This window comes from Haliaeetus albicilla, chromosome 28, assembly GCF_947461875.1.
Source record: "Haliaeetus albicilla chromosome 28, bHalAlb1.1, whole genome shotgun sequence".
In the NCBI taxonomy this organism is placed as follows: domain Eukaryota; kingdom Metazoa; phylum Chordata; class Aves; order Accipitriformes; family Accipitridae; genus Haliaeetus; species Haliaeetus albicilla.
The window spans coordinates 9,132,533-9,158,521 of NC_091510.1; the positions used below are offsets into that span (position 1 = coordinate 9,132,533).

Below are 25,989 nucleotides of genomic sequence, written 5' to 3' on the forward strand. Positions count from 1 at the left end.
GTCATCCATGGAGGCCCCAGGTTTATATCATTACCTTCAATAAAATATAGGCCTCCAATAAAATTGCTTTTTACAAAACCAATGCTGTTATAATAGCACAGAAGGTTAGATAATGCATCCTGCAATCCAATTTGTGGTTCGCGTTAAGCTATAGATACCAATAACTAATTCCACATGTGAGACAGACCTCCCGGAGGGAGATTTTAATCAAATAAGTGATGGGAAAAGAGAGGTTTCCTTATTTTAGTATAACAAACCCCCTGTACTAACAATATGTTGATCTGGGAAAATGTTACCGTACTGTAGCAGTGGAACACTAGTGGGACATACATCTGGTTTAGTTATTTCTGTAAGGCAGTTTGTACACATAAACCACAGGGCAATAAATATTTTATCATTACCATTATATTAAAAATGAGCTTTAAATGCATTTGCCCCATCTTTTTAACTGCTAATGTTGTCCAGCTCCCTTCCCACTTAAAAAAAAAAAACAGGAAAAAGGGCAGCACAGTAGGGTTTATATTAGCTTTGTACTACTAATTGGACAGAAGACTGTGTACTGCAATGTTGATTAATGGTTCTGCTCTCAAGCTGGAGGATTGCAAGTACAAAAGAATTAGGCCTCTGAATTTGCATATTTTCTATAATTACAAACTTGATCACAGCTCTCTCCAGATTTCAGGTTCCCCCCACCCACCCCTACACTTTTGGTGGTTAAACTTGCACAAGTCTAGCTGCTGACAGGTACAATCATCTGATAACTATGATACATGACAAGTCAATCAATCTGCATACCTGCTACGCAACTTACACTGGAAATGACTCAAGGTCTAAAATGCTGAAAAATCAAACAAAAGCCTAACTTTCTTCCATAAGGACTGCTTTGCCCCAGCAGAGCACCACTTTTTTTTTTTTAATTGCTCTCATTTCAGACAACTCATTTACAACTGCAATAAATAAACTTCCATCAAAATCTGCTGACTTAAAGACAGCGAATACATTCTTGTCAGGCAGTCAGACAGAATAAAATAAAACTAACCAAATGAAATGGGGTCCAGACTGACAACTTTGCCAGCCAGAGTGAGAGCATCACAGGCAGACGGGAATACAAGACTTGGCAAAAGGAAAAAAAACAGCAGCCAAGTTCTGCTGAATAACCAATACACAGATGACAGGGAAAAGAGCTGGATAGTTTAATAAGTAGCTATGATATACATTTTTAAAGTGCATTAAGAATAGCTTCTAAATAAGGGGTAATACTCATCTGCTCTGCTGGTGGTCCTGCTCTGCAGCTGCCTTGTTCAGAATCCCTGCCAGTCTACTCAAATGGCACTGGGATGCTGTCATGTACTTGATGTGACAAATCAGAACTCATGTGATAACAGGTGTGAGCCCAGTAAACAGCTAGTGGTCTTGTGTAGTTGCCACCATTTTGTATTTATTCCACACTCGGCCCAAAGATAAGAACAAAATGGGAAAAAAAGGGCTTGTCACCCTAATGCCATCTCCTACCACCTGCTGGAGCATTTTTAAAGCTGCTTTTACCAGCTCCTCCTTCACTGACCATCCTGAAGGTCAGTGGTTTTACTATTCTTTAAACATAACTAATTTTGTCTCAGTTCCCCTAGCGGTGTATTCTGAAAAAGCTTATAGAAGCCAAAAACGAGTCTGGCAGCAAGCCAGCCCAGTTCCTTAACCACCCACTCCCCCAAATCCTTCACTCTCCGTTCCTTGTTTCTGCCCCCGCACCTCAGCTTTCCTCTTAGTATTTGCCAGTACAGCTGTTTGTAGGGCAATGATAAGGACTGGATATAACTGAATTGATTCAGCTTTAAAATAACTCCTAAAGGTATGTCTGGGATATTTGGGCAGAAGGGTCAGGGGGTGGGTAAGGATTATTTTTTACCTGCATTTCCTCTCTGTCCCAGTTTGCAGCACAGCCTGGGAAACAGTTGTGTCAGCTCAGCTGGACAGGGTTTAGCTTAAGGTTAGCTAAATTGAAAGGGGTAGCTCCTTTCTACCATTCTGTTACGAAGCATTCAGTTTCATATCATTACCGCTTACTTATTTAGTACAGATTTGAGCTAACCACCTCTTGAAATTATTTTCCTTTCTTCCTTGGTTCCATTCTACACTTTTCCTCTCCAACGCACTACAAAAGACCATCACTTTTTCCTAGACTGCCCTTTTTGATGCCTTTTTTCCCCTTTCTCCTGCAGTTGCCCTACCCCAGTATTTACATTGGGAAAACAGAAAGCCCAAATTCCAGAACAGGTAAATGGACACAATTCTTTCCAATTTCCCAGACATTCTAATAAAGAGTCCTCTGATGAGATGGGGGTTTGTTTGGTGGGAGGTTTTTTTGTTTTGGTTTAAATGGTACTCCAGTTCGAAATGCTCAAGCCAGTTGGATAACCCAGGATGACTCATTTGTAGATGGCTACTTTGGTCTTATGCAATTTGCAATGCAGGAATGTCTTCTCAAGCAAGAAAAAGTGTAGGCAACACCATTAAAGGGAAAAAAAAACCCCACCTTAATCCAAAATTTGATTTTTTTTTGCTTAAGGAGATTTTACAGTTTGTTCTAGGAAGGAATTTGTCAGTTCTTACTAGGGACACATTTTATTTAAGGCCAAAGCAGCAGCAAGAAAAAGGCAACACCCAAATGATCCCAAAGAGGTGCAGAGTTGAAAGCTTTCTTCATTTTTTGTTGAGTCTGTGATTTAATTCTGCATAATGCAAAAATCAATCTGTAGGCTACGTACTTTGGGGTTTTATTTTGATTATTTTAAATACAAAACTTCAAAAAAACCCCCACAAAACAAAAAAAAAAATTTGTCTTTATCATTGTATGTATAAACACACAGAACCAAACTAAACCCAAAGTTTTTAGTAAGAAAACTTAGCTCTGTTCTAACTAATGATTTCAGAAAAGCCTGGTTATCACTTTAATATGTCAATCTTTCAGCATGATCATCTTGAAATTATTTGAAAATAAATCTAAAAGGTAATTGCAAATCACCAGGACAGCATCTAACTTGCCTTCTTGGTTAGAACTTGTCAAACATTGGTCAGACATGCTACAATCAAAATGCAAGTTTCTCAACTCTAAGTGCATTGGCCATTCTCAAATTATCCATTGATATCAACTAAACAGCACCCTCCAAAAACAATTTCCAGTCTTCCTATGGAGCAGGCCAGAGACAGTCTCACCAACCAGAACATTCTCTAAACACTATTTTATGTGAAAGTGTAAAACTCAAAGACCAAAGGAAATATAAACACAGGGAGAAAGTGCTTCAGTAAATACTGATGAAAACGTGGCAATGCACTAGAATAATTATTTTCAGTATCTTTTTTTAGGTAAATCGTAATGTTTTTATTGCCCTAAAATGTTTTTATCATATAGCCTGAAGCTCTCCAGAAGACTGAAGCATTTGCATTAATTTGCTTTAAAGGTGCTACCTTCGTTCCTCTTTGATACACCTGCCTTTATTTACTTTGAATGTACAGCTATTATCCTTACAAAAGGCTAGTTTCACTCCTTTGCTTCCCATAGAGTGCTTGGGAACAGGAAACTGCCATGCTAAAGGTAGAGGCCATGCAAAGTTGGAATACAAAAGAGTATACAGACAAGTACTCAAAAAGAAACACTTCTCATAACAGGCTAGGTCAATGAAGATATTCCTGGCACCCCAAGCCCTTTAGGACAATATGTTCTTACAAAAATTTATGTAATTTGTGAACGATTTTTGTAAAACTTAAGTAAAAAAGAAGCCTTACTGAAGATAATTTATAACTGAAGCTCCCAGCTGAGCTCCTCATCACTGTAAATGAACGAACAGAGGCTTCCCTAGTATTGAGGTAAAACTTGGTCAGCAGCGCTCAGCCTGTACAGATGTACAAGGAAAAGGTAGCCTAGTAATTTAGTGAATTATGAAATGCACAGTATTTGGCTACTGACATCCAACAGAGTTCTTACATACTCCAATATACATGAGTAAAAGTAAATAAATAAATAAATTTGGTTTTCCTTTTCAGTTTTCTCTGAAAAGACCATGACAACTCAGTCAACATGTCACACCAGTTTAACAGGGAACTACCAGAGACTAATTGGTTTTTTGACTCTACTATTTTCCTTGTATACTACAGATATATATTCTATACAAGCAGAAATCATCACTTCTTTATCAAAACCTACAATTTCTTTTCAATTCATTTGAGTGAGAAATCAAAATTTTAAAATCACGGTGTTTGAGATAGACTGCAAAGCTGTATTTTGTTTTATTGCTTTTCTTGGTTGTGTCTCACTGAAAAATGTGACAACACATGTCCCTGTGAAACATTTTCCTTTTGTTAAGTCAGTATTTTTCTGAAAGAAAGCCATTTCACTGAAAATAAAATTACATATACTCAGCTTACTCATTTGTACAGCAACTGATGTAAATGAGTCTTGATTTCAGCTGGCGTTTCTGGGTACCACTAAAATACATGCAGTTCTGGGAGAGGGAAGTTAGGGGGTTTTGGTGGGCTTGTTTGTTTGTTTGCTTATTTTACTTGTTTGTTCTTGGGCAAGTTAAAAAGTGAGAAATATTTATTTTGTTAAGGCAATAATACATTTGAGTCATAGCTCCTACTAGGGGGAGAAAAAGTACATGCCAAAGGCGTGCACACAGGTCCTGTGCATCTCGTTAAACTAAAACAATAAGAGCTCTATGTTTGCCTCGGGGATCCTGTAGATCATATCAGCTGCCGCACTTGCACGCCCGACCAAACTAAGCTGAGTTTGCAAGATACAAGAGGATAAGAGCATGAATGAATTCTTTGCAAAAGGCAGCCATATATCCAGTGCTCGACAGTAAACAGAATGAGGAGAGAGCTGCTGGAAGCAAGGAAAGCACTTGAAAAAAATACATCCCCAGCGTCAAGTAATAGCAATGGATAATAACACATTGTTTAAACAAAATGTAAAAACCCTATACTAAACTGCTTTAAATGTTCTTTCACCATTAGACATCTGTGCTTATTTTGGGGAGTTGACTAAACTACTAAGAGTTATTGTGTACTTGAAAACTCATTTAGCACCTGTTTAAAAGTGATTGGTGCCTTACAAATAGCTTATGGGAAAGAAGACTCACCTTGTATAAAGCAGGAATGATCTGATGCATTTTCAGTCGATGAAATACAAAGATATCGTACACTGCTGAAATGGCCAGAACAGTCACTCCTTGCTCCTTCCACAGCATGCTGCATCCTGCACACAGCCCTGCTCCCAAGATCCAGCCCCAAGTACTTGGTGAGGAACCTCTGGTAGAGCAGTGTTTCACATAACACATCAGGGAAAGCAGAAAGAAGAGGCAGGCTCCAATGTCTGCCCTGCCTACGATCCCCGCTACGGCTTCCGTGTGGATCGGATGAGATGCAAAGAGCAGGCCTGCTATCAAGGTCCAGTACCCATCCCCAAACAGGATCCTGGAGAAGTTTGTGAAAAGGCCTGTGACTGCAGCATGTAACAGGACGTTTACAAGGTGGTAGCCCCATGGGTCCATCCCTCCGACAGCATGGTTAATGCGGAAGGAGAGTGTGCAGAGAGGTCTGTAGGACTTGTGGCTCCCACTGTGAGTGAGTAGTGTCCCCCAAAAGTCATTGTAGAAGATATGGGTCCACGGTGTCTCGGGCAGAAGGTCCTGGTTTGTCTTGATAGCTCGACTACAAAAGACAAATAAAAACTTCATTTCAACAGAGGGAAAAGGGTACAGATGAAAGGCTGTGACAATGCAATCATACTGCTATGACAAGAAAGAATGGCATTGCTTTGGTGCTGCTTTAATTCAAGTTTTGAATTTTTACAGGAGATGTTAGAAAACTATGTATCTATTGACTTCCCGCTAAAGCAAAATTTCCATATAAATTGGCTTTTAAAACATTAGAAACAGATGTTGCGCTGCTTCCATTAAATTAAAACACCCTTCAGTGACATTCTTCTGAGTGTAACCCAGGAGTAATCGGTTAAGATTTGATGAGTTATAATTAAAACGTAAAAGGAATATGAAAAACTGACAAACATTATTGTTGAAACAACAGATCCTCCAGTAATTCAGAACTAAAACCCCAACTGGCCTTTTATACTGAAATTTTAATTTAGATGTTGGAATGAATCTCATCGACATGGATGAACAATAAATACAGAAGTCAGTAGAAGCATGCAAATCTCTGGTGCTGTATGGGGCACTCCCACAACTGTCTCGTACATATTTTGACTGACAATATTTTCTGCTAACACCTTGCAGGAGGCAGACAGCAGAATATTTTACAGATGAAAATATACCTTCTCTTTAAGTTTCTTATATTTACAATTGACGAAAAACATTTTTAGGTTGTATTACCTTATGAATTCAAGTCTGTGTCAGCTTGATTGGAAAAAAAAAATTCTGCAGCTTTCAGCATTTATGTTTCCAACCACCCTGGCAAGGACTGGTGCCAGCCATTAGCAGTCCCCATGTCTAATTCGGTACTGTAAAAATCTGTCCCCTATAATGTTTGTACAAATCCAATCATTTACATTTAAAATTTATGCTGTGGGAGAAGGTGTGAGACCTGCTTAGCGCAAAAAGATGACTAGAATTTAATTAGTTACTTGCCTTCATAACCAAAGTTGTATTTAAGCAATTCTTTAAAGACGCATTGTTGTTACTACTGAGCTTAACTCATTTAGCATTTTTTTTTTTACCAGGGTAATTAAGAAACCAGCCAGCTCAAGACTCTTCTATTAAAAATATTAAACACAAGAGATGATTTATATCTAACGCTTTACTCATTCCCTCTTTCTGCCTTTCCAATAAATATCTTCCCATAATTAACAATTTTTCAACTCGGATGAGGAAGAAAAAAAATGGTGAGAAAGTCAGGCCTGTGTTTGAAATGCACTACTCTTAATTCATACTCCAAGACTCCCCTCACATTCTCCACTCCCTTGGAACCTGTATCCAAATCCCATTTTTTTTATGGTATTAGTTTCAGGAATGTTGTCTTGCTCTATAAAGAAAAATGCTCAAACACTGATATACTATGCCACAGAATCTCCATGCAAATACTCTAAATACCACGCAGCTCAGCATTTCCATTGTCCGGAGCACATTGCTGTAATGCTTTCAGACATGCTTCCTCTCAGCATGTCCTTTTGTCTCTGAGCATATGGAGGTTATGGAGAGGTCAGCCTTTAAAGATCTGATGATGCTTTCTAGAATACTTGAAAATTTTCATTTTGACTTCTGCTTATGCAGTGGATCAGGTTGCTTGTATTTATTTTCCCAACCCCACACACATTTTTCTCATTTTAGTCCAGTCACAAAAGAACACTGGAAGAAAACAAGATCTTTGTTTTCACATTATTTATCTTGTCCTTCCGTATAGTCCTTTCCTGAAATCTAATTCCTCTGTTTGTGATTTCAGTTTGTAGTATCACTCTCAGAACTACTATGAGAAAACTAGGAATTCAGCAAGAATGAAGCAGGTGTTAGGCTAGAAAAAGTCCCTTCTCCGAGGAAAACATAGTACGTTAGACTACAGATTCCCAAACGCTAAGAAAGGCTATCAGATGTCAGGATTTAGAGTTGAAACCCTGAACTGCAAAAGTGTTTTTTCTTGGGGAAACACTAAGAAAATAAGTGGCAGTAATATTGCCAGCACAACTGCCCTCCCCTGAGGCAGAGCATGCTGCTACAAAGAGCCTAGACAGTGCCCAGGTCATTCCCAGGAAATGGCAGCTTTTATTATATCTTTTGCAAATGGGGCCATTTCCAACACTTGAAGCCATGCAAGGACTTTAAAAAAAAAAAAACCAAACGGAACTGCAGCTACCAGTAGACATGTATAAAACAACTCCACACTATGATGCTACACTTGTTAAGAAGAGAGAGCAACCAGCCCTCTCCCTCTAAGTCCTCCCTCCATCATTTTCACGCAGCACATACTCATATTGGACTATTCCCCACCAAAAGTAAACTGCTTTTCTCCAAATCATAAAGAAACCTATTACAAAGAAACCATTCTGGAGGCATTAATTCAGTCAAATTTTATTTACAGCTTCAGCAACAAATTTGGTGCAGCTCTGATCCTATCTGGTTCAGTCCTATTCACAGTAAAAGTAAAAAAAACCCACAACTAAAAATCAAAAGGAAGCCTTGAAGATACAGTACTGATCATCCTGCATTTGGGTATGGATTTTAGCAGGCAATTCAGAAATACTCCTAGTTCCTTGTGCGTGTAAAGGCAACAGATTATAGTACCTGCCAGTCAGCATGAAAAATACGGAAGCTGCCAGTTCCAGCTTACTCAGTGGTTCAGTCAGGTCAAATGTATTCTCTACAAGTCAGAATTTTAAATAAAGTTAAAATTTCTTTCCATATGGTTATTTTTTTGCTAAATGTATGAAAGTAAAAGTGAAAAAGTCTAACTAATGCTTTGGGATATTAGAAAAGTCTAATACAAGAGCAAAGCTGGATGTCCTACAGCAAAGAAGCGAGTCTCACATAGTTTACTTGTTGAACGTTCAACAACTACTCTGTTTCACATTATAAAATGTAAGAAAAAAAGACACTTGGCCAACATTAGACTTGACTGCATAGGAGGATGCAGGAATACGAGCACCTAAGATACTGGAGCCAGGCTGCTCTGTGTCATTTTGCCCTCAAAAGTAAAAGCAAACAAGGTCTCAGGAACTCTAAGGACAACACCCGGGACACCCTCACGGCAGGTCCGACAGAAACAGCCGGCGGGCTGAGTCCAGCCCAGGCGTAACCAGCCGGGGCTGCGCCCATCTGCATCCCCAGCCTGGCTGTCTAACAGCACTGGCAAGAAAAACGTGAAGTGAAATGTTTCTCTCTGTGAAGGGGAGAGAAATACAAGCTCTGTATCTAATAAAATAAAAGAATAAAAATAAATAGTGCTAAATTGCTCGTGTCAGGGCCCTGAGGGCACTAACAAGCCTTGACTGTCCCTGACCCCCCGTCCCCGGACTCCCCTCGCCCTGCCCACGGCCCAGGACCCCACGTCACCCCCCGGGGCCGTCAGCCCCCAACCCAGCCACACGGCAGCAGGGCCGCTCTCCAGCTCCCCACAGCCCGGCCCGGCCGTGGGCCCCGCGGGCCCAGGCCCACCCGCAGGCCCATCTCCCGGCCCGGCCTCAGACCCAGGGAGGTGCCTGATGCCCGGGCCTGGGGCAGCTCCCCAGCTGCCCTGCTGCTGGCTGGGGCAAGGCCCTGTTCTTCTTTAATGAACAAGCTGTTAACTCTGCTGCAGTATCAATGCTTAGTTGCCAACGTCAACGGCAATTTTGAAAGCAGTCCCTCTTCACGGCCTGGCAGGTAGCACTGACGTGTCCTTTGCAAAGCCTCCCGCGCTGGCAGCCACCCGGGCTCTCCGCAGATAGAAAATAATATTAATTGCTGGCTCCGGGAAAGACTCTGGGATAAAGGAAACTACAAAATGCCTTATTAGCCCTGTCTTCTCCTTCACTTACAGTTTACCTTCAGGTTATGTCCCGCAGATTAGTCCAATCTTGCTAATGGGCATAACAAGAGGAACTCTCCAACTGCACTCATCACTCAAACAGAGCCGTAAACTCTGCTCTCGCTAAAAGGCAGCGGGTCACCAGGGAAAGTCATTTTTCAAAGCTCCAACACAATTGGCATTTTTACTTTCAAGCAGCCTCAGATAAGGGTTGCAGACTCAGTCAGGGAACTTGTTTTCTTCAATTTTTAATGCCTGCCCACTTCACGAATCCCAGGAGAGCGGGATATCTTATTCAGTGTACAACAAATGGATGGGTTTGGGGGGGGGGGGGGGGGGAGAAATCAGAGTCAGCTATCAATTCTTCAGAAATAGAAGCCTGAAGACAGACAAAAGCTATGAAGGCAAAATCATAATTTCTAATCCCCTCGAAAGAATCCTTCTGCTTCCTGCCATAAACCACTTATTTGCCTAGGTCAGTACACACCTTGAGTGCAATTCAGTAAGATTTTTTTCATCAAACCAAAAAATGCCAGAGATACAGCAGTTCACGCATGCATATATACATTCATACACGCACACACAGAGAAGTCCCAGATGTTTTTAAAATTAACAGCTATATATGTCCTAAACTTGTGCACTAGTGCTAAACTGATCCAGGTGTTAACACCAGGGTAAAAAAACAGATGCAACATTCTAAAGTGATTTAACACGTTAAGCCTTATGTCCAGCTTCAATATTGCTAATGGTCCCCATATGCTTAAAATGAACATCAGCATTTGAAGTAGAGAACATATTTTAAAGAAAAAGGAGAACTCCCAAACGTGCACACAGGAAGCCATTGACCAGCCCTCTCACATACAAAACAGATAGGCAGTGATCGACTGGCAAGTCTCTACTTGGACGTTCTTTGCTGTTTTTCCTCAAGATCATTTTTGAATATTATTCATTTACTTCTTTTTCATAAATAGCAATGGAAAAGCACCCTGGAGTATTTTTACAGTGGATCTTAACAAGTCATCCTAAGGATGTTTTCAAGATCATATGTTACTTCTGTAGACAATAACCCTGAAAACACCACCAGAGTCTACTTTTTGGAGTACAAACAGCTTCACATCCCCAAAACATACAGCAGCTGAGTCAACCTTCCAAACTACTTACAAGCTATCTGTTAGGCAGGTGCATGGTCAGAAAGCAGGCAAGTAGAGCTTGTCATAGTTTGGACAATTCTTGTACTTGCCCGCAGACTACAATATACATGTAGTCTGTATTGACAGGATAAAGAAAAATCAGAAAATACTATCTAGTACGTAGAGGTGTCTTATGAAAGTAATAAGCATAAGTACATAAAACCACATTCATTTAAATGTTTAGTTATAGACTCAAGGGAACTAGTTGCCATTCTGGTAGATTTCTTGTAGCAATTATGTCTTACTTGTTCCGTATTTAAGTTCATTCCTTCTCAAATGTTGTGAAAGTGGAATCTATCTACAAATCCAGCAGGCAGTAAAGTTTTATCCATGCCACTTCTCAAAAAAAGATATCTATGTTATATATCAACTAGGGACACCTCCAGGAGACCAAATTCTGTGCATCCTCTGGTTTTCAAGTTGCAGCTTTCAGTTTCTCTTAAGAACAAACTTTCTTAGGTGAATCTCTAAGGAAGAGCTAATAACTCAGCTGTTTTCAGATAGGAAATACTGGGTAACAACTAGTTAAGTGATTTATAGGATCTTGAGTTGCTTGCCAGGCTCTGAGAATAGGACTATACATACCAAATAGATTGAAGGAAACACCAAGGTTCAAATCATATTTTAAATTAATTAAAGGAAAACCTAACACCACAAAAGGCCAATAAAGTTCTAGCAAACTACTACCTAGTTAATTTCTGACAATAGTATGGTCCTTTTCTAACTATATAGAAATACCTGAATGCATCAAACTCAGAGCTCAAACACTGAACACAATATATATTTTTAATATAATATTCCTATCCTATGTAACTGCTAGTGAAAGCTATTAACCAAACATGTAGTTAATACAGGCCCTCAAAAGAATACATTAACAAATGATAATATTATTTATAGATTTCAGACTATTACTGCCCTACAGCAGTAATTTCATACTCAACTTCAGTTTAGTACCAGAACAATCAGGAACGACAAGTAACAGGACTGTAAGTAGTGTTTTGCTCATAAAACTTTCTTGCGTGAGACTTTCCTGAATTAGATACAAGCAGAGTGGAAAGATGGATGAGTGAGACAACTATAACTATACCCTCACGTGATTGCAACCACTGCCAAAAATGAAGACACAGAGAAATGAACAAAAAAACCCTCCAGAAAACAAACAACAAAATCAGAGAAAGGTTATGGTCTTGTACCACGTATAAAGACATACAGACTTTCTAAGATCTTCTAAGCTGCACAATGTCTTTTAAAGGAATTGATCTATTAAAATAAGCAACATAAATTTGCAGAATGCAATGGGACAAAAAAGACCTCTAAGCAAGGTAACTTGTTCCTTGCTTATTTCCACGAATGACTATCACCTGTGGTTTGACTTAGTCCACCAGTAGGCTATGATCCAGCAGCCCAACAGCTGCAGCCTTCTAGACTTTATACCTTTGCAACTGAAGACACACGGTGTTACTCAGAAAAAGGAATCGGTGGTAGCAGTTACATACAACACTGAATGCTGTTGGGCACTGCCTTAACTACGCTGAAGTCTGCTGCACGTATTGATTTTCTTATTGACTAAAAGAGCTTTGAAAACTTTAAGTAACTAAAGGTTCAAAACATTTTTGGTCACGGGAAGGCTGAGATGGCCTGAAAAAATCTTTTCCACCCAGAACATAAATATTTCAACAGCTAAGTATAAAGGCTTTGAACTGTATCTTTCTCCATAGTATAAGCCTTTTCATTTCTAAGTGTGTCCTCATATGCTGAAAGAATCTGGCCTTAATATTAACCCTAAGTGCACCTTACCCCCTCTCACTTTAAGCTTTAGTCTGGCATAATGAACACTAAAAGATGGACTATGTGAAATTTGAAACCCTAATTAATACCAACTGCCTGGCATAGCACTATGTGATTATTCATGCACAGGTAAAAAATGCACGCTGGAGGGAAGTGAGAGAAGTAATTAGTATTTTCTGATGCCGAACAATGGGATACCATCGGTTTCCTCTCAGGAGGGAGCAGATAAACAGAGGGAGAAGGGCTCCTGTTTTTGTGGCTGCTCCCTGAGTTTCTTCACCACAGCATGTACAGTAGGTCTGTGAAAAAACATTTACTGAAACAGTACTTACATTCCTAAACTAGAAAATGCTTTCTGCTATTCTCACAGCTGTTTCATAAGCTAGTTTCTCTCACGATTACACCATACAACATAAGATTGCTAATTCTGTTCCTCTAAGACTTCAAGACACTTCATATTTACCTGATAACTTACTCTTTCAAATACACATTCAAAGTTATTCTTTAAAATATTCTTCAGTGCCAAACTACTGCTTGGCAATAACTCATGATTTGTTTATTTTATATATATATATGTATATATAAAAAGTAACAGCTTCTGAAGCATGGTCAGAATTCATAGTTGGAACCTCTGCTCCCCTTTTCAACTCTATTTTAGATGATAAAAGTGGGCCCAGCAGGCCTTATTAGATTTACTGTTCTGCAGTAGAATATGGCACTATACTATTTCTCTTCCCCACTTTCCTTTGAAAAAATAAAACATAAATAATTTTTGCCATTTCACCATACAGCAACTCACAACAGTACAAAGACAGAAATTTTAAGGCTTGAGAATACAGTGGTTAAAGCAGACATGTTGAGTTTCTTAACCAAACTAATAGTATGGATATTAAACTACTTTTTTTGACAAGCCACTTTCTGAATATACATAAAGCCTTTCCAAGGCACACACATTTTAAGCCATTATCTGAAAATGGAGGCACACATACTGTAACACTACAGAATAGAGTTTATCAGTCATACATCAGTCCCACAACTATCTTCTCTGTTCTTTTCAGTACATGGCAGACTATACTAAGAAAAAAAGCTCAGTAATTTAATTTTTGAAAAATTACCTTTTTTTTTTCCATTCAATCTATTTTCTGACAATATTTTGAGAAAGTTCAAGGAAATTGTACATAATTATGCCCAAACCCATGCCTCTTGTGAACTCTAAATTTAAAGCCTGAAAGAATGTTTAGGCAGCACTGACTTTTATTTTTAGTGAAGCATCGAAGAGAATACACAGGAACATGTACACATACAAATATAGAAATAATGAGTAGAGGAGAAACTACTGAACCACAATGTAATATACAGACATTCTCCTTTATATATTTTTTTTTTTTGGGGGGGGGGGGGGAACATCAAGTTATTTTGTGTAAGTTCCTTTCTTCAAGCCTTTATTTAAGCACCAAAAAACCCCTTCATTAACCAAGGTCTGGTCTAAACTTAAAATTTTACTGGTTTAACTGAAAGGTGTTATTCAAAATCTATTTAGTGAAAACAATTTGGTGTATGCATATCCACAGAGATCAATTTAACCTTTATACTGGCTTTAGAACTCATACTGAAGAAATGTCCTTATTGGGGGAGGGGGAACAAAAAAACAGTCCCAGACCCAGGTATCATTGGTCATGTTCATGTTTTTCACTGTAAGAATCAAGTGATTCAGAGAGCAGGCAGACCCACCCTGGCTTTCATTATCCACAGAACTGGCAAGCACAGACCGCACCATGCTACAAACTATCAGCTGTGGAATTTGTGCCCAGCCAAAATTCTCCTGTCTCCAGAAAGTCTCCTCCTCCCTCCCTTTAGCCCCACCATAACATGCATAAATGCATAAAACTAATGTTCTGACACACACCAACTGTACACCCCTTATTGCTTTTCCTACCCAAAGGATATCATGCTAGCAGATTTGTGGGGTGGTTTTTTTGTTGTTTTTTGGGTTTTTTTAATAATATTGTACAGAATAAGCATTTTCCATTTAGGTTAAGCATATTTTGGTATCTTACAAATATTTATGCTGAAGCCTTAAAAGACTATTTTGTATGGCAAGAAACCAGAACTCTTGGGTATCTTTTTCTTGTAGTATTGCCCATTTTTAATATAACTGCCCTCAGAAGTTGCTCAATTATGTATATGAAAGATCACCCACAAATATATTAACTTGACACAATACAAAAGGTACCATTTTCAGACAGCAACTTCCGAATAAAGGGGTAAGTGAAAACACAATGCTTAAAATTTTTCTTTCCTGAAATCAGTCCGGTCTGAGGAATCAAACAGATGCCACGGGTCTTCAAAATCATTACTGTCTTCCTAGTCTAGTTTACCAACTTCTCTGATTTGCAGTCACAGGTGATTGTGGTCATAGCCCTATTTATAGCTAGATACTAAATAATATTGCGAGGGCAAGTGAATCCTCTCTGAGGATTAAAAAACTCTAATATACTCTGAGTCAGCTCCGAAGTCCAGCTACACAATCATGAACCAAAGATCAAACCATTTCAGTGAAACAGTCTGAGGAAACACACAAAGAAAGCAAGTTTAACTTGATGGAAAAAGCAGCAAGAAATGTTAACATATACTTGAGATAAAACCCAAGGCTTACATTTCTCTGTGATGACAGTTTACTTACCAGTGAATCAACCAAAATATTTAAAGTACCTTCTTAGAGGATGCCAAATTAAAAAATAGTGCAGCACTTTTCCTTCTCAGATTCCTATTAACCAAAATGCCTACACTATATATAAAGGGGCTAAAATCTGGCTAGAAAGCATTTGTGATGGATGGAGTTAGACTGTATCCTCAGGCCTTGCCATAGACATGTCAGACAAATTCCTGGAAACATTTTTGCAATTTTTCTTTTTTTTAAAGGAACTTGCTACAGATATATGTCAAAACCAATTTTTATGAAAACTAAATTCTATCAAAAAGTAAAACAACCCAGATAATTAAAAACAATATTTGGTCCCACAAAGATGTGTAATGACTTCTAGTGAATAGAGTGACTGTTCAGCGTAGTCCTGGATGAATGAACTATGCTCTTTCTAGCTCTCCAACTTCCTCACAGGAGCACTGTGGGATACCCTTCACAAACATACTTTAATAGAGCAGACTGGCACCCACCCATTTGGAAGGTGTTGATCCTACTGAAAAAGGCTGAAATCAGTTTTACTGATTTATTTCATCTTTGCGCCTCAACAGCTTATCCAGATGCAGGGATTCGCTAGAGTAAACCAAGTTTTGTGGCATGCCATAGCAATTGTGAAACACTAGAAATTGAAACCATAGCAGTGTTTAAAATAAATTTTATTTTCTCTTAATTCCTTGGTTAAAAGCACCCAGTTAGTAGGCAACCAGTTTGGGAGTGACATCGAAAGGACTAATCACAGTTATTTTGTAAAAGAAAATATGGGCTTTATAGTTGCCATTATAAGCAAGTCCACACCAAGCACACTCTTGAGGATTTTACTGGATGCTGTCAAAGATTGAGCTAAAAAGCCAGGAAATGACAAATTAGTTGAATTATGTTATCAGAATGTGCAGGATCAAATTCTGATTTCTGCTACATTAGTGTTAATCCACATTAGTATCGGAATAACCTCCAATTTATGTCACTGAAACCAGTAGGGTTTTATAATCAACTGCAATTGGCATAAGCTTTTATAGCCTTTCAGTAGACTTTTTAGACTTTCAAGCATAAAAACAAAACAACCAGAAACCATTCTTTTTAATGTTTTAGAGCAGCTGTTGGGAGGCAGGCAGTAAGTAAAAAGGATCTCAGACAGCAATTCAGGTAAACTGAAGCCATTACCAGAATCACATACCTGATCAACCTTCCTGATGATACCATTACAGCTAAGTCAAGTCAAGCTGAACTACAAAAAGCAGCTAGAGTTGAACTGAAACAGTGCCAGATTTTCAAGTTTCTCCAATTCTATGCTAGCCAACCACTTGCACTTTTCTCCACTAGTGATTTGTGTACCGTTTTATTTATTTTTTTTAAAGCAGCTTTAACTTTCCTAAGTAACCTTCTAAAAAAATGAAGGTCTGAAGATCTACTGAAAGATCAAACCAATATTTAACTGCTAGGCTTAACTTCCCTACTGTAACATTTAAGTCCAACCATCCCTGACAGCAGCACAAGGGAGGACTGCATTTTTCCTGGTAGCTAAGAAACCCAAGTGCCACAAAAGGTTATGGTATTTCATAACTCTGGCCTTTAGAAAACAACAGCTCTAAGTTCTGCCTAAAGAGACCTATAGAGGAAAGCTGATCAAACACAAAGCTTTACGAAAGCTTTAAAAAAGTGAACAGTTTGCTTCTTTCAGTAGTCTACATCAAGCACAGAAATGGTTTGGGGGGAAACAATTCATATGTAATATTTTATTAAGACAGAAATTGTAAATCATGTCTCAAACTTCCAGCACTGCTAATGGACAGTGATAATTTTGCCTTCTCTTCAAAGGAGGACTGGTTGAGATCACAGTAAGAGGAAACTTCAAACATGGGGCAAAAAAATCACGGGTAGATTAAGAATCACATGCAACTCAGTGCAATGAAGGTGACCCAAACGAACCAGAGAACAGACTGCTGGAGAAGTCAGTCAACACTTTCAGACTTCAAAAAGAGCAAAACAGTAGGTACTATGTTGTTGCATTCGTCTACAAGGCAAATGTATTCTCTTCAAATATTTCCGCTTCTCACATAAGGATGGAAGAAATACAAAATTACACCTCGGAGAGAAGAAGCTTCAGCTTCACGTGCCTGAACTTCAACCGAGTCTGTCTTCTGCTAGGGAGCTACATGTGTTTTATATATATCATTTAAGAAAGAGTATTGTAATGCCCTATTTTTTTTTTCTTTTCCAAAGAGCAACAGTCCATGTGAATCTTTACATAAACTACACCACACACCTATTACCTACAAAGCTGGGGAAGGTTACTTCTTCAGAGTTCAGGCGCCCTCTTTGCTGTCTCCCATGGCATTACAGGCCACTGAGAGTTTAATGAAGAAATTATAGTTTGCCAGACCATATAAAACAGCAGGATGTATTTATTTCTGCATAATAAAACCAACGTAGAGTAACATAAGGAATAAGCAGTTTCTGCTCTATGACACTTGCTTCTTTTTCTAGGGCTCTACATTGATCTCACTACAAACTAATCAGGAATTCAAGATTTATTTCTCGCCACAGGAAATTACTTGTTTGGAATAATGCAGTGCTGTGTATGCATCATAAATTTCTCAGGTTCCTAACATGTTGTCGTACACAGAAAGACACTGAGAAAAGAATTAGGACATACAGCCAATAATACAGCTATCCAACCCACGCATCCCATTGTCCTGGTTTCAGCTGGGATGTAGTTAACTGTCTTCCTAGTAGCTGGTACAGTGCTATGTTTTGAGTTCAGTATGTGAAGAATGTTGATAACTCTGATGTTTTCAGTTGTTGCTCAGTAGTGTTTAGACTATAGTCAACGATTTTTCAGCTTCTCATGCCCAGCCAGGGCACCTGACCCAAACTGGCCAACAGTGTATTCCATACCATGGGATGTCCCATCTAGTTTAGGAACTGGGAAGAGGGGGGCAGGGAATCGCCGCTCAGGGACTGGCTGGGTGTTGGTCGGCGGGTGGTGAGCAATTGCCCTGCGCATCATTTGTACATTTCAGTCCTTTTATTACTACTGTTGTCATTTTATTAGTGTTATCATTATCATTATTAGTTTCTTCTTTTCTGTTCTATTAAACCGTTCTTATCTCAACCCAGGAGTTTTACTTCTTTTCCTGATTTTCTCCCCCATCCCACTGGATGGGGGGGAGTGAGTGAGTGGCTGCGTGGTGCTTAGTTGCTGACTGGGGTTAAACCACGACACCCATCCACTAAGACAACATAGCCCTGAAGGAGTATGAAGATTTCAGTGTAGACTACCATGTTCTTTTAATGAAATCTGAAGAAATACTGAGATAGTAAGATATTGCTATCCAATTATTTTGGAAAAATTTACCCAGATGATGTATGTAATCAGCCATACGTACCTCATTCAAATCAACTTCATCACCCCCTCTAGTCTAGTTCCTTCTAAATTCTAGGCTTTTAGGATAAAAGCCTGTAGAAATCATTGTGGAACAGAGGCAGCTCCTGGCTCACGAGAGGCACTGGGAGCCCACAGGAAAGACAAAAACTCACCATAACGTTTTTAAACTTGCTGGGAGTTGGAAGCCCAAGCCTGGAAACTGGACTGACTCTAACTGGAACTGCAGCAGTGCTGAGTACGAGAATCACTTCACATGAAAACATTCAATGTGAATCCCAAACTTCCAGCAAATGCTTACCATCAGCTACTGAGAAAGACAAAATAGTATTTCTAGAGACACAAGCTGCCATTATTTTAATATTACAGGCCAACAAAACAGATGAAAGTTTTAAATTAAAGGTCACTTCTGTGGGCTGATATTCTGCAATTTTATGTATAAATCAAGCCAGGTGACTTATTTCCAATAGCTGTGAAAATAATAAAATTGGTTTCAATGACCTCAGAGATATATATGCTTATTTGTGGTTGTGGCCCCAGGCAACCCTGAAATCAGCCATTCCATTAAGTCAGAAGCATGGCACACAGCCAAGCTCCTGTAAGAGTTAAAGGTCTTGCACATACTTTCTTTGTATGTTTATTTGAATAGAATGGTGACTTTGGGTTTTGGGCCACCCATCACTTACAGACCTCCCGTAATATTTAAAGGAACTGCTCAGCTGAATCTTAGCATATACCAGTGAGCCTTGGGATACTAGCTCTTTAAACAAGATGTAAAAGCATCAAAAATTGAAGCAACGGGGAAAAAAACATCAAACCAGAGTTTATCTGGAGATATATTAATGTGTATTTTCCTCTACAGATGAGTCATGCAATGTTTTGGGTGCAGTTTACTTACAATAAAAAGATAAAGAACATAAGTGCTGTTACAAAGCCAAAAGAAATACACACTAAACATGAACTGTCCAATATAATAAAATAAGAAATAATGGTGACAATTATCAGAAAACAAAGAAAGTACTTTGGGTCACCATACTGTAAATTTTATTTTTTTTTAAATAACTAAAAGAACCTCTTTTTCCCTTTCTTCTCCAGGGTCACAAAAAGAAGCTGTTAACAGCTAACTCTCATAATCAGGAATACCACAAGGATATGGGGACATTAGAAACAAATTCTGATTTGAACATTCAAAAATAGCTGGCATTTGCCAGTAGTCTTAAGGACACCCTGCTACTAAATAAACAATCAGTTTCTCAGTCTGGGCTCCAGAGCCACAAAAGTAATCACAAATTACATCTTCATTCAGAAGCTTCAAACTTTTTTTTTTTTTTAAATCAAGGGAGGTTTCCATAATACAAGAAAACATCAGTGTATTCTATTCCTACCTGTACAGCTGAGCTCTCTCAAATAAGACAAATTCACAAGGAAAATGCTATGCCTAATGATGAGCAGGGGAAAATATGAGTCAAACTTGCTAGCATACATAACACAAACGCTAGACTTACTGCTCTATTTTCTTGCTGGTGGTACTGCTTTTTACCATAGAAGCTCTCTCTCAAAGACAGCAAGTGTTAAATTGATACAGATAGAGAGAACAAAGTTTTTAGAACTCATTAATAGTAGTCATCCTGATCCCTCCTGGAATTCATGGCCTCGTCTCTAATTTTAGACTGTAAACATCGAACAAAAGAAAGTAGCAAGCAAAATGTTCTAGAATAGGGACCAAATTTGGATTATTTTTTCTTTGACAGGTACCACAATAAAGGTTGGCAGGTACCAATTTCAGCGGTACCTGTTCCAGCCTGGACAACTACCACTTTGAACAGTCATAAATTATACAAGTGTGTATACACATACAGTGCCGTTTAGGAACTGCTGCTTTAGAAAGTTGATTCAGTGGTAATGTCTAAAGCTTTAAATTTGGCTCCTGCAACAGAAAAGGGTACAAAAGCATGACTGCTCACTAAATGCCAAGGAAGGAATCCAGTGCACCTCTCAGCAATAATAAAAATCAATAAAACAGAATTATTATTTATTTGTAGAATTTTTTTTTAAGTGTTCATTTCTTTATGGCCCTAAATAGAGAGAGGAAAGCATTGCCAAGAACAGCAGAAACTCTGAGTTCTGCCACTCCACCTTTCCTGCCACCCAAAAGATGCTAAAAGAAGATAATGGTTGCTCTAAATGGAATTTCGCACAACTCCCATCACCAAATGGACTAACTCAAAAAGGAAAGCTGTTCATTAAACACGCATCCGACCAGTCAGAACCTGTGCTTTGAAAGACTGCATCTGAATGAACCCTGAAGAGTAAATGTGGATAGAAACATACAAAAATGTTTAGGTTGCATACATAAATAAACGTTTTAATAGCCAGCTCAGCTTAACTGTTTAAAGAAGAAAAAAAACCCAAACCTGCAGTAGGGTATCCACCACATGAGGTAGAGGTGGTATGTACTGCAGCTTGTAGCATACCTGCCAGTTCATTGTGTTCTCTTCTTGAAACTAGCAGAAAAATTAGTTTGCAGATACCTCACTCCAGTGCGACACCCCACTGTACTGGCGACACAAGGCTTCCTCCCCACTAGGCATGTTTTGTCTTTGTGGAATTAACTTAAAGCCAGGAACAACAGTCCACCCTTCCTCTTGGTATTTATTACATGGCTTCTTACTGTCTGAAGGATGCTGATGTCTCCTGGATACGTTTTTGTAATTTTTCAGAACTTATTTTAGATGCTGTGTAATTACTTTGAAACTGAAGTTTCATGGTGATGTTTTTCAAGCTCAGCTGATTAAAGCTTGTTTAATGGATCTTGAAGAAAATATATTATTCACCTTAATGAGAATTTATGCAAATCACTGCCACTAGCTTCTGCAGAAAACCTTTTCAATTAATTATAATTAGGCTTTTTAGTTTTAGGCTTCTGGTTTTTTTCTACTAGGAAATTATAAGCATGGATTATTTTTATTCAATTGTGGGAGATGAAGAACTTCATTGGTGTGATGTACAAACTCCTATACAAATGGACTTCTAAATGCAGAGCCCTTTTCATCCATGCCATTCAATCAGGTCTAAGTATATACTCCCAGATATCCGTGATTGGAAAGAAGACAAAGAAAGTTGGTCATTGGTGTTGATATACACATAAATTACTCCTTGGCTTTAGAAAAGTGATTTTATAGGAAAAATAAATAGACTACTCAAATATTGGCATGTCCCCCCAGCACTTCTGAAACTCTCACAAGTACAGAAAGATCTCTCTCTAAATATAATATTGTACAAGTATTTTTTTGTACATAATTCATGGGCATTTCAGTGGCTTGCCTACTTAGCATTAATATAAAAAAACCCCAAACCTTGCTTAAGTGGATAAACTGTTCTTTGAATATAGCCAGAAATATTCCAGTAGAGAATTTGCAACAACTCAGAAAGAACAATGCACTTAACAGTAATAACATTTGAACTAATTTTACAGGTATGGATTTACAGTGAAGAAGATGGTGCAAAGCTCTACATTGCAGAGATAATGAAGTCAGAGGTTATTATGATTAATTAGATCATATATTAAGAAGCTACTCATATAAAAGTGAAATCCTTATTGTATTGCAACTGATTTCCTAAAACCAGTGCTTTTAGCTCTTCTGAACAAAGAGCTACCTAGCACCACTTTGGTACTCATTTTGCCAGTGGAGGCCAGGGAGTAAAAGCAGGAGAAGACTGTTGTTACAGTCTTTCTAATGGAGAATCTTAATTTTGGAGAACAGCACAAGTGCAATGAATCTTGCATGTTCCCATCAGGCTGGAGCAGGGCAGAACCCAGCCACTGCTTAGTTCCCACCCTCTTCCTTGAACTGTGAAATCCCAGTCCTGATCCCAGAACTAATCCTGAATCACTCAAACTTCATGCATTCCCTTCATCAAACTCATGATTAATTTGGGAGATGGAAAGACAAGATGGGAAGGGACTGTAAGGTTGTTACCTAGAATTACAATTCAGGGAAGCTAGTTTCTGTCTGCCCCTATTCTCTCACAGAGCCCCTGGATTCCAGTCCTAAAACACCTGTGTTATGACAGCATCTCTCTTTAAAAGCAATCTAACACACCTGTGGTTGTTCTTGCCCTTCTGTTAGGATTTCCCATGCTGGAGCCCAATGGGGACAGAAATTAGGTAAGAACGAATGACTGCCTCAAGCAAACCAAACTTACAGCTACCCATTGATGACAACTCCCTTTATGTCCCTTTTTCAGGTCCTCAGGCATGGCCTGTTTTATGCTACGAAATGGAAGTTCTAATCCACACCGATGGCTGCAATCATAGCTCCTATTCATAAAACAGAGGAATTCATAATTGGACATAGATACATTTCCTCATCTGTCACAGCTGTTGAATTACATGTCATTTAACCAGAAATGAAGGAGCGCTTCCTCTTGGAAAAGAAAATGTGAAAATTACTGTTTGGTTCTAGGTTTATAGTCATCTAATCCAGATCAAATGTGCTTACAAAAAAAAAAGTTACCACTCTCCAACTGTTAGCTCCACAAAACCAACCAGGGATCTGCAAATCAAGCTGTTCCCCTTTGAAGCTTATATTGCCATGACTGAGGAGTGAAAGTATGGTGGGCTAATTCTGACTGCAGTGACATTTTATATAATGCAGTGCTAAGCGTTACAGTTCTCAACAAGACATACATAAGAGTACATCTACTGTGCCCACAACAGCAACACTTAAAATTAATGTACAGGACAACCATCTTGAGCCAAACATAAAAACAAGAGTAAGGCTTTGGAGCAGCAAGCAGATTCATTAGAAATTAAAAGGCAAAGCAGAATATTAAATAGCCACATAAACAAGGTGAAACCATGCTATGCTTTTAATTTGCAGGCAGAATTTGGCAGCTGGAACTTCATTAGCAATTCTCTAGGTGATGTATGAACCAGTTCAGCCTCCCATGACTCTACCTGTTCTGCAGGGTTAGCAGTAGTAAAACTGACATAACAGCTAGAATCATAAAGACAGAGAACACCACCTTTCAACACCCTCAATAAAGTGACATGGTTTATTTTTTAAGCAGCCACTTAGCCCTTTTGGAAGCATGGTTATGGTCAGATGACAGAAGTCATCTCTTGAACTTTAATATTCACTGCCAAGGGGATATTATGGTGCAAACTCACATCTCCTTGTTTTGCCATTAACACTGTCTAATCTGTCAACTTCTTTCCAAGAGTAAAAAAGATCCTGTCTTACAAAAAAAAAAAGTAACTTAAATGCATCTGTTGGGGTTGTTTGGGGATTTTTTTAGTCCAAACATCTAAAATATTCACCAATACCCTAGTTCTGATTTCTAAGGAAAGGTACAATAACTTAACAGCCACTAGAAACTAGTGTTCAGGAGAAAAAGTCCAACTGATTAGGTTTCTGAGCGATCTTTAGCTCATGGGATAAAGTGGTAAGTATAAATAAAAATTCAGGCATTCCAAAACAAATATTCCTGCAAAGAATTTGTTTTATATGAATGATGCTTTATTGGCTGATTTTCTTTTTTTTTTTTTTTTTTTAAGAGTCATCTAGCTAAACAAAGATATAATCTAAAGGAAGATAATTACAGTACCAGCAGGAATCTAACATTCAGTAACATTTTTCTATTATAAGTGATGCTTTCATGCACAACAACATTCAATACTATAATGGCACAAACTGGCTTTCAGCGCTGTAATTTCGAGAATTACAGTTTCAGAGCCTCAAGTATTTTGCTGCTCTAAGATTTCAGATTTGTTCTGCTCTGAGTAGCCAAACCTTTTAACATTTCTCCAGTTCTACGTCAGATTAAAAGACATTTCCCCCTCCTCCAGCTTTTTTTTCTCCTGCCTTCTGTGTTCTCTCATTTCCATTTAAGAACATAGGATTACTAGATCATATTTGGGGGGTGGGGGGAAATCACACAGTAATTAATACAATTACTTTGCCCTGCTAAAGAAATGAAATTTCAATACAAATCCATAAAGTTGTCTAAATATATGACAGTCCTTGTCAGAAATATCAACTCCATCCAATAAAAGTTTTGGATTTGGGTGGGGTTTTTTTCAGATTACTTTCTTTTAAAAGTTTCCACACCCCTTCTTCAGCTTTGATTACCCCACTGAGTGAAATTAGCTGCTCTAAAAGAAAAGCCACACACAAACATGCAGCCACAGATGCACATATTTCTTTCCCTGAGCATGATTTCCCAATTCAGCCATTCTGCATAAGCCCTTAGGTTCTGATGGCTCTCATGAAGCTAAAATTTGCTCTTAAAATAGGCAAAATTAAGTCAAGTGGGGGAAGATGCCTTTATGTCGCTTTCCTCCCTTGCAAAACCATTCAGAAATCACTATGTATAAACTTCCTTTTTGTCAACAAAATGATGCTACACTTCCTAGCTTTCCTGCGCACCTTGAGAAACAAAGGAGGAAGTGGCTGCGAGAGTCACAGACGGGCTCGGAAGGAAAAGAAATTGTGTGTCAGAAAACCTTTCCCTGATAAATTACACAGTGACTTCCTCAGCCCAAGAGGTCGGAAATAAGTCTAAACAAAAAATACCAGTGTGCAACTGCCTTCGATATTCACTGCTATTACCACTTTGCTCTGCAGAGAGTTACCAGATATGGTAACTTTTTCCAATATTTGTAGGGAAAAGTCTTCATTTTAGAAAGAGTATCGTTTAAGAAGATTAAGGGCCTGACTAGTTAAAACTAAATGTTGGACAGAGTTTTTCCTTTCCACTACTAAAACAAAGGAATTTTTTCCCCCATATTTTCCTTAATAGCAAAAAAACCAAAGACATTTTAGTATAACTAAAAGGAATAGGAATTTTTTAAAATTTTCTTCATTTTTTTCTTTTTACCCTATTTTGTACTAGTGGTGGGTTTATGGACAACTGAAGGTGGGGTAAGGGTTGGTTAGTTTTTAACAGATGCTATAATAATATAGAAATTAATCAGTTTACAGGAATGTTTTTTCCTTGTTGATAGTTGGAAAGAGTGATAGAGGTACTGCCCTCTCTTACCAAGTGTTGATTTACGATGCAGTGTTGGCTTTAGGAACTTAACCACTCTATCAAGCAAGTGATCAAAATTTCAAATAATCTGCCCTTTTGGCTGATGTCAGCTTTAATAGTCTGGCTAAGAATTTCTTCATGCCAAGTTCTGAAATCTTGCTCCTAAATGCAATCAGAAAACTTTTAAATCTGACTGTGAGCTGTGGTGACTATGCACCCCTCTATTTTTCTCCGATTACATCAACAGGTCTATCATCAAGTATGTTGTTGTTTTATGTTTTTTTAACGTACATATGAACTTCACACCTTCCAATGTCCCTCTCTAGGCACCACAACCCCATTAAATATATTTGTGCAAAAAACCAGTCAGCATAATTTAGGAG

At 38.5% G+C, this 25,989-nt stretch overlaps 1 protein-coding gene and 1 long non-coding RNA gene across 2 annotated transcripts in view; one reads left to right on the top strand and one right to left on the bottom strand.

Moving 5' to 3' along the window:
• Positions 1-25,989, bottom strand: part of TMTC2 (transmembrane O-mannosyltransferase targeting cadherins 2) — a 257,820-nt gene that overhangs the window by 147,924 nt on the left and 83,907 nt on the right. The window contains exon 2 of the mRNA XM_069773740.1: positions 5,139-5,709. Within this exon, the coding sequence (XP_069629841.1) occupies positions 5,139-5,709 (571 nt within the window). The remainder of the gene's footprint in view (positions 1-5,138; positions 5,710-25,989) is intronic.
• LOC138682540 (uncharacterized) lies at positions 1,654-6,961 on the top strand. Its single transcript, XR_011322643.1, has 3 exons — positions 1,654-1,849; positions 2,220-2,274; positions 6,734-6,961. It is a non-coding gene; the product is annotated as an uncharacterized lncRNA (long non-coding RNA).